The sequence below is a fragment of the Lepisosteus oculatus genome, chromosome 16 (assembly GCF_040954835.1).
Source record: "Lepisosteus oculatus isolate fLepOcu1 chromosome 16, fLepOcu1.hap2, whole genome shotgun sequence".
NCBI lineage: Eukaryota > Metazoa > Chordata > Actinopteri > Semionotiformes > Lepisosteidae > Lepisosteus > Lepisosteus oculatus.
Window position 1 is genome coordinate 16819322 of NC_090711.1, and position 14634 is coordinate 16833955.

A 14634-nucleotide genomic window follows, 5' to 3' on the forward strand; every position below is an offset into this window, starting at 1 on the left:
AGCTTCAGATTTAAAAGGTTAATAATAATATCTTCAGTGTTGCATTAACATTGGAATGTTCTTCCAAGTGTAAAAAGAGGTGGTACACAATGTGTCGCCTCTATACAATTTACAGTTTACAGTTTAAAGACTGTCCAAGATAATTTATTATGAATAATATCTTCCGTATCACATTAAAATTGGAACCCTTTTCATAGGCATAAATCCACCTATTTTCTAACCGCTTTATCCAGGACAGGTAACAGTTTCACCCCTCCCCTTCCCTTTGCCTGTCTAATCTCTTTTTAACCCTTCTGTGCCTGAATTGCAGCAGGTGAGAAAATAGGCCGAATCCTGTTTTTTTTTATGGTCTGTAGCTCAAATGGTCTGTAGGAAAGGCTGTGCTCCCACTACCAGTAGGCTGAGTGAATGATTTTTTTAAATTTTTAAAAAAGAAATAAAAAATGAGATATAATGATGTTGTGAGCGTCTGGGGAATTTCTTTGTAAACTGAAGAGTTATAGAGGAGACACGTATCGCCTCTTTTTACACTTGTAAAAAAGAACATGCCACTCAGTGGGCGGTGCATTGTTAACTTGATCACCTGCTAATTCGTTTTACACCACGGCAAGACAGGAGAATGTGATTGTACTGTATCTGTACAAAATGTGTGTTGTGTTTACAAAATTAAAATGTTTAATTAAAAGGTAAAAAAAAAACTTACAGCTTATACTAAGTTTCTATGATGATCAAAAGGAAGTGTATTGCATGTCTAATGGTCTAACCAAATTACCCCCATTTTGATTAAAATCGCAAACGCATGCTTGATTAAATGCCTTATTGATTCACAATCTGACAATGCAATGTAAATCGTTATCTTTATCGTCTGTCCCTTAATTAACTTTAAACATAGCTTTCTCACCATTTAGATGTATTTTTCATACCATCGTTAAACAAAGCAGGAGCATATTGTAGTTCCTCATGGGATCAAATGTGGAAAGATTTGATTGTAATCATTTTTTGAATAAATTTTAGAAAAGTGTCATCTATACAAAAAAGCTGTATTTATTTTACCACTTGATAGTTATATTATTAGATATAAGAATTCAAGTTATATACTGTTTAGACTTTTAATCATTTTAAACTGTTTGAGGTGTATTTATATAGCTGGTAGTATTACTGTATTAAAATATATATCTAAATATAAATTTAGTTGACCCTTACCTGAATTAAAACAGGACATAAATAAATGGTTTCAGAAATAAAGCACAGCTTTATTCCCATGCTTACAGTCTGGGTAATTGGAGTGAAGGCCGTGAAAACATTTTTTTTAGTCTGTCCGTGGGGGGAAGGGGGACTTCGCCTATTCTGCTCTGAGAATGTAGAGGGGGAAGAAAAGTGCCCGCGGCAATTTTTTTCACTGACAAAGCTGAGTTTTCTGTTAACAAAAACTACAGTATGCTTAACAGCTGTTCAATCAATTTAATTCAAAACACTTTATTCAGTGGGACAATTTAAAAGACACCTCAACCCTCAAAAGGAAATCAAACATATTGTAATTAGAATCGAGAATAAGAAAGCGGTATTAAATATACCACTGAAACAATAATAAGGTGTCTGGTCATTTTTAACAGTAACTTAACTGTCTTGCATTGTCAGATTGTGAATAAATAAAAGCATTTTATTAAACACGTGTTTGCAATTTTAATCAAGATTGGGGTACTGGGGACTCTCTATTATATTGTAGCGCATTCACCTTGCACTGCAGCTGAAGAGCGCCCGGCTAAGGTACGCACCGAGGGGTAACACGGGAGTAGTAGTGGTCATGGCGGGAACTAGGAAAGGCGCTGATCAGTGCAGCTGACCCATTGCAAAAAGGGACGTACAGTTTGGTGACATCACCCAGATTCTTTAAATAGTTCCATGGTTTCGCACCCCTGTTAGTACGCAATTGCCACCCTATCCCTGTGTAGCTACCTGAATAGACCCCTGTGTGTGGCTGGCTGTGCTGGCTATGCTGGCTATACTGAAAAATAGAGACGTTTTTCATTCAACAAGTGTCTGAGTCACTGTGTCCGTCCTCGCAAAACCCGAAAATACCACAATATAATAAATGCCCTTAGGCTGGGCACAGTGAATTTTTAAAAAAGACATAAGGTTACCCAATCCCTAAAACAAACCATCAGTTTTCAGTCCAGCTCAGGTAGAAAATTAGCTCCTTATTAAGACTTCAGTTATTGCTTACAGTTGCAGAACAGGACATTCGACTTCCATTTTACTGCATTTAAGACATGAGCTGTATTTTTCCACTGACCTATAGATGCCCCCTGGTATGTTTCCACTTGCCAGGGTTCTAAGCAGTTAGGAAGATAAAAGACAAGCAGGTTGTTAGCTTTTATGAAATTTATAACATTCCTTCAGGGTGTATTGAAACCACATTTTAATTGGTCTTATTAACATGACATCTGGAAAAATTAACTACTAAGCTTGTGTAGCGGCGAGGCTTAATAATAAGAAAGAATTAAGTGTTCTGGGGTTTCCCAAATGAGGCCCCATTTCTCTGTTCATCTCTGTGGTGCAGCCACAGAGAGACTATTCATGCAGGCTGATTTAAGGTTTCCTAGGACAGCTCCCAAAGGGGGATGCACTTAGCTAAGCCTGGCTATCATGATCAATGGTCATCCATTGGTGCCTATCTGTCTAGGGAGTGCCAGATGGACATCTGGACTGCATTCCTAAGTGTCAGGAGTAAGTGACTCATATCTCACCTTGATCAACCAATCAGGGACTGGTAGGGCCGAGTAACCCACGTGGGACTCTGATGCCCATGGAACTTTCAGCCAATCAGCGAGCTGAAGTTCCTCCAAGTAAAAACAGGCAACACAGAGATTCAGTAAGATTCAGTGGAGAATTCTGTGGACTTTTCTAAAGGGAATTCAAAGGAGAATTCCAGGGCAGGACGGCCCAGGAGCAGAAGGCTCCCAAGGGCAGGACATTCTCGCAGCGCGCCTCCTGACCATCCTGAAACTCAGCCCGGACAACCACGGAACGCCCAGTGTGTCCGAGTGCCAGAACTTTCCTTTGTTCTAAGAGTCTAGAGCGGAGGTTGCCAGAGAGTAACCAGAGGATCCACCCGAGGTTAGCACCAGCAGCAAGCCTCGTGAACAGGTCGGAACTGTGGACAGCTGAATCACTATTCAGAACTAGCTCTTCATCAGGAATGAACCGGTCCTCTTCCTGACTTGCTGGGACCCACAGTCATCTTTTCTCCTGTGCACAAACTTTGCTAATTAAATCCAACACTAACTAGCCGGTCAGTGAGCATCAGCAGCGCACCGTCGCAAGCCGCACAGCACAGCCTGGCTCCGATCCAGAGAGCGCGGATTGGACAGCAACAGCCTGCAACTGTTTCTTTGTGCCCGCAGGAGATCTGAATCCCCAAAGATTGGATGAGTATTCAACTTCAATGCATTACAGCTCGAGAATTCAATTGTTATCCCAACCAGTTGATATCAATTTAATTCCTAAGAGTTATGTACTTGTTTTGAGTATCTAATGTAGAAGTTATAACCAAGTTCATTTATGAAACGGTCTTAATGAATGATATACTGAACGTATGTCCTCTTGATATGTGTAACACTTTGTAACTGACTGAATATATATCTTTTGTATTCTGATAACCCTCTCGATAAGATCTGTTAGGTTTATATGCATATTCTATGTATTAATAAATGTATCCTCATGTGTTAGTACCTGTGTGTGTGCGTTGTTTGAGTTATGTCGCATGGTTGGATTCTAAAGCCATCAAAAGAATCAACTTTGTGATTTACTGCTACAATTAATAATTGTCCCAGTAAATGCCCAAACCCTACAGAACTGGTGCCTTCAGAGAGCCACTACATTTACATTTTGGCTATGGCAACATTACATATTTGGCGTCCCTGGGCCGGCCATGATTACACTTGGCATGTGTCACTCAACAAATACAGGACCTATAATCAAATTTAAAAACAAGTAGGTCTAAGTATAAATCTTAGCATTTTTAAAAAATGAAATGTATTGTAACGGACTGGGGCTTTCTGGGCATGTGCCCTCGCTGCAGTTTGTCCCTCCTCCGCATGGGATTGAAGTTGAACCGAAGTCTCCGGCGTCATGCAACAGGAAACTTACCAGGCATATTCATTACAATATTACAAGTTTACAAATGCAAATAGAGGAGAAAATACAGATAAAAGAAAGAAAACATAAACAGAACAAAAAAACAATTAACTGCCAGCGGTATTGATGGAAATAATTGTGTAACCAAGTTATATTTTTACATATATCAAATGTTTTCCTTGCTTTAGCATTTTTCACCTCCTTTATAGAATTTAAATACAATTTCAACTCCACCTCAAAGGTACAAAAAGAGGGAGTATTATTAGACCATTTTAAAATGGATTACCCAGGATGACTAACAAATTAATTACTGTTTAAATAAATGTTCTTTTTCCCAATTTCTTTTTAGATAGTACAACAAAATATAAAAAGCCTTCATATAACATTTTACTATTCTAAATTTCAAAAGAATTGTCATGACATGAACTTAATGTGCTGTCTGGCGATCTCTGTCGCTAAGATTGGCGCAAGAGGTAGCCAGTTTAAGAAGCACTTAGTGATTAATGAGTGGGTCCGGGGTGTGTAGATTACGAAGGATTTAACATGCTACTTAGTTACGATGCATTTTGGTAAACACTCATAAATTAGCGATCGATCTTAAGATCGAGTTTATGATGTTCTTAGTGCTATGATACTTTCGGGAAACTCACCCCTGTACAGTAAGAAGGTTAAATTAGCAAAACAATTTGGCTAATTGTCTATGTACTTAGACACTCTTCTCTGTCCCAGGTTTTTAAATTGTTGAGACCCCCTTCTTTCTGGATGCTTCTCTTTATACTGTAATTGTCCTTCCAATTCTCATAAGGACCTAGCAATTTAGGAACATACATTCCACTGTAGGAACAAGAAAGAGTACATCTCCTGGTTTATTGATCTGGTGTTTTACTTGTACCTGTCTTAGTTGCTCTCTGACAATAAGTATTTTTCTATATTGTTGTCTTCCAGTCTAAACCTGACCAATGGGGGCAGTGCTGAGGGCTCAGTGACACTCGTAGCACCAAATGGCACAGAATCTGGAACAGAAGTGTCACTCACCATTGAGGTGGCGTCTTCATCCACTGGCGATTTTAACTACATTGTTCTGCGTATCACTGTTTCCAGTAAGGTAAGCCTAAAATATTAAATATATAAGGCTTGTCTAGTCTTAGTTTAAGATTCAACAGAAAGATTATTGCTCTATTGTACCCAAAACAAAGTGTGCCAGTTGCAGATAGTTTTGTTGTCTGAAAGAGTAAGTGTTTAATTGTACTACACTATTCTAATACATTCATATCAGCATGATTCAGGACCGTTGTATAGGCATTTTCCATAATGTCCATAATGAATGACAGTAGATATACAGTAATATTGTGACAACAATATTTTCAAAATGAGTGAGATTTGTATTGTGTTGTCTTGCAAGGAAAATGAAGCATTTTTTCACCTTTGCCCATTCAGGTGACAGACTTCCGCCCGCCAGTTTGCAACATAACTTGGGTGACAGCAAACTGTACAGAGGACTGCAGCCTAAAAAACTGGGAACTCTCAGCCAACCTGAGTGATGGGAGAGGGTCAGGAATCCAGAGTGTTTACTCCCGTCTGGGCAATGGCTCACTCAGTATCACACGATCACTGGACACAGAAGGCATCAATGTCACTGTGGCCACCTACAGTGCCACCTGTTGCTCCCCAGATGTAGAAATTATTGCAGTGGATGCTGTGGGCAATGTGGGTACCTGCAGACACTACATCAGGACCTCAAAAATATCAACTACTCGTCCTGCCTCCCCCACCACTACTTCCACCACCAGATTCTACTCCACTAACACCACTATCTCTGTCTCAAGTTCTACTCTGTCTATGTCTTCCACAACTGGAGGCTTCTCCTTCACTCTCAAACTGTGCTTAATGCTCTTCCTCACCATCACACTGTCACCTTGAGCTTTTAGCTCATGAACAGATAAAAAGCAGTATGTTACATTCACACATGAGAGAACACTATGTACATTTTAAATTCTTTAAAGAAAAATACATTGAAAAATAAATATAAAGAATAAAGCATTATAGCAATACGGCATTACATAAAGCATAAGCATGTAATCTTAAAATAAAAAAATGAACTAAAAATAAAAAGAATGAAGCATCAGCAATCTGTGCAGTTCTCTTGTGCCTCTGTTCCTTATAGTGTGCCTTTGTGTTTAGAGAACTGGACAAAACTAGATGGTATCTGTCTGTGTTTCTGTCTGTTTGGATGCTGGCAGTGTTGGCTGCAGAATGCTTAAATGTTTAGCTGAGGAGATGGTGATATGTGTTTCAAGGAAGCCTTTTGGATTCCTTTTCTCTGATCATTAAGAATTAGATAAGATAATTGATATCATTACAACCAGTGGGTTACAAAAAAAGTGAATAGCAGAAATTGACCAAGCAGATAAATCTAATATCTAATCTAATCTAAACTAATCTAATATAAATTAAACAAATAAATAATCATAACTCCTGACTTGTAAACGATTTTGCCAAGAATATACCTTTAGGTTGGGTATTGAGTTTGTTTCCTGGCACAGCTTTGGTGAAAAGTGAAAAGTAATTATTCAGTCACACTGGATTAAACATTTGTTTATTAACAATGACAGTACTCACACTAAACAAAACACAACATAAACATACTATACAACACACAACTTATAATATTTACAATTTTTTAAATAAGGCACCCCAAAGTCCTAATGTCCTTACCACAGAAAAAGTTCATACTGCTACAAAGTATTTGATTCTTATATAACACATACAAAGGCCAAAAGAAAAGAAAAGCTGCCTTCTAAACTAAACATAATACAACCTGCAGTTAAATTTCTCTCTACACCCCTGGATACTACAAAATGAATGAACCTATCTTCCCATTCTAAAAATCTACCCACTAAGCAGGAGAGGCTGTTTTTAACTAAGGGATTCTTCACACAGGAAATCAAAGTTCAATGTTCTTGTAACAACAATAGAATAGCAAGCTCTCTAAACAAGGTTAAAATATTTGACTCCAATCTGGTCTTTCTGGGTGATAAGGACAAGGAGCTCTTGCCACCCGTCTTCCTCTCCTGTCTCGTACTGTCTCATCTTGTTTTTCTTTTTTCCTGTTTGTATCTGCTTGTTTTCATGCTGTGTTTTTGGACACTTGATTGACAAGAATCATCTTTATCTAAGGTAAACCAAGGTATACTTTACAATTGCTTTGATCACTGAATCTGGACCCCCTACATCTCAGCAAACATCCCTTTGTTTTGAAGGTAGAAATGTTGACACTAGCCAGGTGTTGCCCTAGATTCTTAAAGACACTTCAGGACAATATTTTAAAGCTGAACTAATAGAAAGGATGTCAGAGTGTTATTTTGTTATTATTTTTTTAAATTGTGCGTATATAGCACATGCTGATCCAGCCATTCAAAAAGCATAAAAATGCGGTAGGTGTGGAGCATCACAACGCATCATACCACATGTTATGATAATAGTATCCGGAATCACCTTGTAAAACCCCCAGGTGGAGCTAATAAAGCTTAATGTCACATGTAAAGCATTTAAACTGTCGCTAGAAAATGCCTGGTTTTGAATCCCGATCACTGCTAAAGGAAACTCTTTTTCCAATTAAGAATTTAAGTTGTATATTCTTTAGACTTTTAATAATTTTAAACTGTGTATTACAGCATGTTAATCATTAAACATTAAAAATTATATTTTATAAAATTAAAATTGGTCAATTGGACAAAAGTACACAACCTTTCACCTTCATCATATATATTTTAATTATGCATAAATATTTTATGTATCAAAGTTTTTATGGAGATATTACTAATAATATTAATAATGAATGACCTTGGATAGGCTGTAAGCTCAAAGTATTACAGTGGTTCACTTTCTTTGTAACCATCTGCATCAGTTTAACTGTTGTCACATGAAAAGACTATGTGTTCATTGACAAAATGTTACACCACACTCTCTTGTTTAAACGGATTGTTTTGTTGCTGCACAGACTGTTAAACAAGAAGAAAAGAGCGCCTCTTTCTTCTAAGCATTTTGTTGATCCAATCACGTATTCGTTTCCAATCATACAAAGTAAGTTTTGAGAATCTCCGATTCACCATGCATATAATGCAGACATTGCTCATAAACTATATTAATTTAGGAACATAAACATACTATGAAACTGTATATGGCTGGTATTGGTAGTTCAAATAAAAAATAAACACCAGTATTCCACTTTCTTCCTAAACATTTTAAGCATCAAAGTCATTCGGTTACATACTGTGGTTATTTTGGAAAAGTTTTTACGTGCTCAATCTGACTATATTAAGACTATATTTTGTAAAAAGTTATAATGTTTAAACCTTTTCTGTGAATACTTACGCTCGTAAAAAAACGCATACTTTTTACAGAAATAAAATAATGTTTTCTCCAGGTGTTAAGCAGATCAACAGGTTGCTGACAAAATATCGCACCGTCCACCACTGCCCAGTGATATGACTTTAATATAAACAAGATCTAGTACCTGGTGAAGTTTTTCTTAATTCTTAATTATTTTTAATTAATTGAATCCCAGGTGTGAGTTCATAAATCCAGAATTACGTACCATCCCTATGTCTGCGAAACACCTTATCATCTTCAGTAAGACTTTCAGTGCTTTGTTTGTGTATATTCTAATCGCAGTGGGGGCAGGGTGTGTGGGGAAAGGTTTAGGCTGCAATTGAATTGGGGCTCTGTATTCTTCACACCAGAAACATTGTTTTCTCTGAAAGTGGTTTCTTCCTTGTTTACCTGATCTTTTGCTGCCTACATACACAGCTCCCTAGGTGAATTCTAGTACTTGACTGAGAAAGATTTATAGAACTTTACATTTTGATTTTTGAACAAATTGTAAATACGACGTTTACATTGGCGTTTTAATTGATTTTTCACATAAGCACATGGAGGAATGTTAGTTGTCAAGGACAGCACCATCACTCCCCCCCCCCCCCCCCAGGATGGGCACATTTTTTTTTTCATTTTTAAAAAAGAAATAAAAAATAAGATACAATGATGTGTTCCTGCTTAACTAAGACATTGCATTTCTTTAAAAGCTATAAAAACAGGTTTAAATAGAAAGGATTTATGTGTATTTCTGATGCAGAAAAAGTGCGCATTTCCTACATTGCTTTGTTTATCAAGACTTTAACTTTAATTTTTAACTGAAATTTCAACAATAAATCTTATGCTGATTACTAGCAGTAAATACTGATGTTTTGCTCCCCCTTACCATAATATATATATATATTTGTATTGTAGCTATCATATAAATTTTGATTTGTTGCAGATACCCCAAAGTCATGTAAATGATTTTTCACCCTGTTTCATTCTTTAAACACAAGGATAATAAGCACCACCATGTTAACTGGGATGTGTAGTTTTTAATTCAGTTTGACAATGTACTGTCTTTGTATTTGGCCAGGGCTTTAAAATGAGGATGCGCCAAAACCTTTTGGTGCCATCGTCTCTGCTCTAAAGGTACAACCCTCTTGGAAGAATTTTGCCCAGCGTATGAGTCCCATTTCCCCCCATGGACAGACTGACAAAGCAATTGAGAAATGTTAACTATCCAGCCACAAATAAATAAAAAAATAAACTTTTCTTTCTCCTGATGGTAACTGTAACAAATTGTCACGTTTCACATCCTTGTTTGATGTTTTTTTATCTTGAAACCATGATCTTGGCATGCAGGTGTGAAGCAGAGTTAACAGCTTCAGATTTAAAAGGTTATTGTGATGCATATGGCCGACATTACAGGCTGTGCGAGCCGTGTCGCATTAATCTTGGAATTTTCTTTTTTACAAGTGTAAAAAGAGCTGATACACAACACGTCTCCTCTATAACTCTTCAGTTTACAGAGAAATTCTGCCAGAGCCTCACAACATTGTCCAATAATGCTAAGCACATTGATTAATGGTGATGACAATCCCTACGTCTATACAGATGCAGCCATTCAAAATGCACAGTACAGACACTTACCGGGGGTAATTGGCTACGTCCTCATGCAACGTGATGTGCGATGACGCAAAATATCGCACTACGTGATTGGTTGACTGACAGGAGCACTCGTGGTCCGTTGGTCGGTCGTAGAAAGATTTAAATGTCTTTACTGTGCCCGTTTTAGTATTGAATATTTATATGGAATTTTACCACTGAAGGGAAATCTTAGTAACTGAGCATAAAAAGAATAGGAGCATACTGTAACGCGTGTGAAGGCCTAAAACTATATTAAAATTTGGAACATAAACATACAGTATATGGCTGGTCTTGGTACTTTAAATAAAAAATACACTCCAGTATTCCATTTCTCCCTAAACATTTTAAGCATCGAAGTCTTTAACTAACATGTGAAATAGCGTGTAAAAAAGTGGTAGTTTTCAGTTTTTCTGCTAATAATAATTCATAACGATATAATTATATTTGTGTACTGCGACAGGGCTGTGTAGGGCTGTTTCACCTCTCCTCTTCCCCAGTAGCCTGCTGGTCTATGTGGCGGACTACTAACCCACAGGTTGTGTGTTCAAATCCAGCTGGTGCTGTGACTTTTCTTTTAACAAACATTTCTTTGAAAAAATAGAATAGCAATATTATGGACAATCAATTGACTTTTTATATTTCTAAATATCACAACATGATCGAATTTAAGTCATTTTTAATAACAATGAATAGTCACACTCTTTCCTTCTGTCAACTGTCCCTGCTTCTGCTTCCTGCTTCTATCGTTTGTGTGTGGGGGGATCCCTTTAGATCTCCCTTCAGATTTAAAAGGTTATTAATCATATCTTCGGTGTCGCATCTTCCCAGTGTAGCTGATCTTTTGCTGCCTGGGTAAACTATCACAAAGCTTTAGAGAACTTAACATTTCTATTATCAACAAATTGTAAATATGACGTTTACATTGGCATTATTAATTTTTCACTTGGGTGTATAGAGGATTGTCAGCTGTCACTGAGAATAGACCCCCCCTCAGGCTGCGCAAATGATCTTTTAATTTTTTTAAGAGAAATGGAGGCTGTACAGTATGGGTTACAATATAAACAGTTATATTGATTTAAATCGCTTTTTGATTTAAATCGCAAACGCGTGTTTAATTATATGTGTTTTTTTATTCACAATTAGACAAACGCAACATAAATTGTTATATTTGTCTTCTAAGTATCGTTATAAGACTAGATTGTAATTATTTTCATTTTTTAAATACATTTTAGAAAAGTGTAATCTATACTAATAAGATGTACACCACCTGCTATAAAGATACATATTGTAATACTTTTGGGCTCGGATAGGACGGACACAAGAACTCAGACTTGCGGAGTTAAATCTCAACAAAACAACAACAAATCTCAATATCTTGTACGAATTATTCGTAATACAAACCAAAAATAGCCCACAAACTCTCTCAAATTCCTCCAATTAACATAATCCCGCCCCTTATGCAAAACCGAACCCTCCTCCCATCCCAATTTATCCTCTTTATCATTAACAAAATCCAGCTCAATTTTCAACATAAGCATTACACAAAATCAATACCTCAAAACTCTATACTCAACAACGATAATTCACAAACAGCCAGAACATGTAACTCCACATTCCCAAATAGTCCTCATTTCCATAGCCCCGCCCCTTATCCAAAACCAACATCCCTCCCCTGTTGTCTCTCTCCCCTGCGTTTGTAATCGTTTTTATTTTCAAATAAATTTTAGCAAAGTCATGTATTTAAAAATCTTAAGATTTCTATATTTATGTCTTTATTTAGTGAAGGCTAAACTTTCTTGGAAAAATGTATTTTATGTAAACCATGTTTGCTATTAATTCACTTAGGGCTAGAATATGTTCATTGTCTTCCAATGAAAGAAGGGTTTCTTTCGCCGTAGTCAGGTTGACATTAGAAGCTTGCCACGCCCGGACTGTTACACCAACGCATTAGCATGTTAAAGCGATTTCATTGAGGAGCCTAGCTTTCTTAACTAGTAAGTACTGTACTTACTGGGTTTTTGAGGGGGGGAGGTGTCTTTCGCTGGAAATCCTTCCCCCCTTCTACTTTGGAAATACCTGTGAAACCGGTTTAATTCGTCACAGCCAGCACTCCCGCAGAGAGGGGGGTTGTACTTGCAGTGCATCGGTGCCAGAACACATCAATATATCTCATTTTGTATTTCTATTAAAAAAATCGTTTGCCCAGCCTAACACTATTGTTGTTATTGTTTTTATCCTGTAAAGCGCTTTGAGGAGCCACCTTTAAGGCGCCATATACAATAAAGTTAATTATTATTATTATTGTTAATTTGCTGGAAAGAGAGGTGAACATTATTATGTGGAAGGCATTGTGCTGCTGTAATACAGTTTTAAATAATTAAAAGTCTAAACAGTATCAGCTTTATTTATGGGTTTTAAATAAAGGTGATTTAATCGCGATTTAAATTAATATAAATGTTTATATTGTAACGCATAGGTTACTATTCATTGTTATTAAAATGACTTAAATTCGATCATGTTGTGATATTTAGAAATATTAATTTGTTTGGTGCGGGGTGCGGAACCAGGGAATTATTTACATGGAAAACGGGTGTTTCCAAGTGCTTGTACAATCGATGGAAATGTTCAAATAAATGTGCAAAAGAAATCAACAAAATAATCATTTATTTCTTTATCATATTGGCTAGCTAATGTCCTCTCTTTGCTAGTCAGTGGCTGTGTTTCTAGGGTTAAGGTTAGTGTTGGAACAACACCTACACATGTTCTAATGCATTTGCTGTGCATTAGGATGTATTTGTAGTGCAGCACAGGTGTTGTTTTGCTGTTTCCTCGAAAAACAATTTTGGCCCAATTTAGCCATTTTTGCTAAGCTGCACGCCTGTCAAAAATGGTCCAAAATCAAAATTCTCAATCCACACTTTGTACATGCTAAACTTTCTTCTTTTCTCTTTTTAAACCTAGAGGAAAGAACAAGTTTGGCCAAACTTGTCTGGGAATTGTAATTTTCACTAAAAACCACTTCCCCATTTCGTATTTTAAATGTCTTTCCAGCAGCAGGATTTAAAAAAATGCAATGCCACAAAATTGAAAGCCTTTCACACTAGATGCATTAAAAATACCTGTTAACTGGTAATTGGCATGATTCTGACTAATTGGGAGTCATTTATGGACTTTTTTGCACTCATCTGTGTTTTTTTAATACGTTTTAGAAAAGTGTAATCTATACTAAAAAGCTGTACGCCACCTGCTATACAGATACATGTTGTAATACTTTTGGGTTTGGATAGGACGGACACAAGAACTCAGACTTGCGGAATTAAAGCAAGTTAAAGACTTTATTTTTCTTCTCCGTCACCCCCTGCTAGCCCGGCTCTCCCACACCCCTGCCTGCCAACAGCGCAAGCCAAACACCGCCCGCGCGCCCGAAAGAGAGAGGAAAGAGAGACAGTAAGACCCAGGGGTGCAGAAGCAGGGAACTATTTACAAGGAAAATGGATACCTCCCCAGACTGTATGCCCGCTTCACTGTGGGACAGCGGCACTGGTCGGTGGCCTTCTTAAACCCCGCCCTGACTACTTTCACTCCTGTCCTGCTCTTCCCCTCGCACCCCAGCCGGGCGCTCTTCGGCCTCTGCCCAGGGCGAATGTATATTTAGATATTTAGACCCGGTGCGGCACCGAGAGAGTGTCTGGATTTATAACTTAGTTTTTAAAATTAGTCAAGCAATATGAAGCATCTCCTTTTACTTTTAAGTCCCTTAATTATCATTGAGCACAGCTTTCTCACCACTTAGATTACTTTTTGATACCATCCTTACACAAAGCATAAACTTCTTGTATTTTCCGATGACATACAAGTGGAAAGATAACAGATTTTAATCGTCTTTAATTTTGTTACGTTATACGTTTTAGGAATGTTTTATCTATACAAACACAACAAAACTATTCTCGATTGTATTTCTGAATGTTATGTTAAACCTACGGTAGTTCACTGTTTAAAATACATCTAATTAAAAAAGTTAGGTGTGAGCACTTTAGATCTTTTTTTCTGAACCAGGGAAAATCTGATCATGTTTCTCTATAACAATGATAAAAAACTTTATTTTACAAATCACCTTTAAAAGTGGCATCTCAAAGCAATACAGTAGATGTAAACCACAGATTACAAAGTAAATACCCAGACAAACGCGTTTTTAATTAAATGCTTTTATTCATTCAGCAGAGAGAGAGTAAAACCTGGGCGGAACAGTTGTTCCTTCTTCTGATCACTCGCTCTCTGGATACACGTCTCACCTGTCCTGTTCTTTGTTTTCCTAATTTGCTGATTATGCCTGCTACGATCCACTCCTGCCCTCACACCTAAAGAAGACTATTTTAAATTTCTTTGCGCGGTCCATTGTGCAATTATCTCTTGTATGTGCTGTCCTTAAGGTGATATCACATAAAGGTGATATGTAAAATAATGTTTTTTATTATTGTTATAGAGAAACAT

The 14634-nt window shown here is 37.2% G+C and overlaps 1 protein-coding gene across 1 annotated transcript in view; it reads left to right on the top strand.

Annotated features, from left to right (window-relative positions):
• The window catches only part of LOC102694522 (von Willebrand factor A domain-containing protein 7-like), a 111286-nt gene extending 105229 nt beyond the window's left edge, over nucleotides 1–6057 (top strand). Inside the window, exons 15-16 of the mRNA XM_069179656.1 lie at nucleotides 5083–5242; nucleotides 5575–6057. Of these exons, the coding sequence (XP_069035757.1) occupies nucleotides 5083–5242; nucleotides 5575–6057 (643 nt within the window). The remainder of the gene's footprint in view (nucleotides 1–5082; nucleotides 5243–5574) is intronic.
• Nucleotides 6058–14634: the final 8577 nt, after the last annotated feature.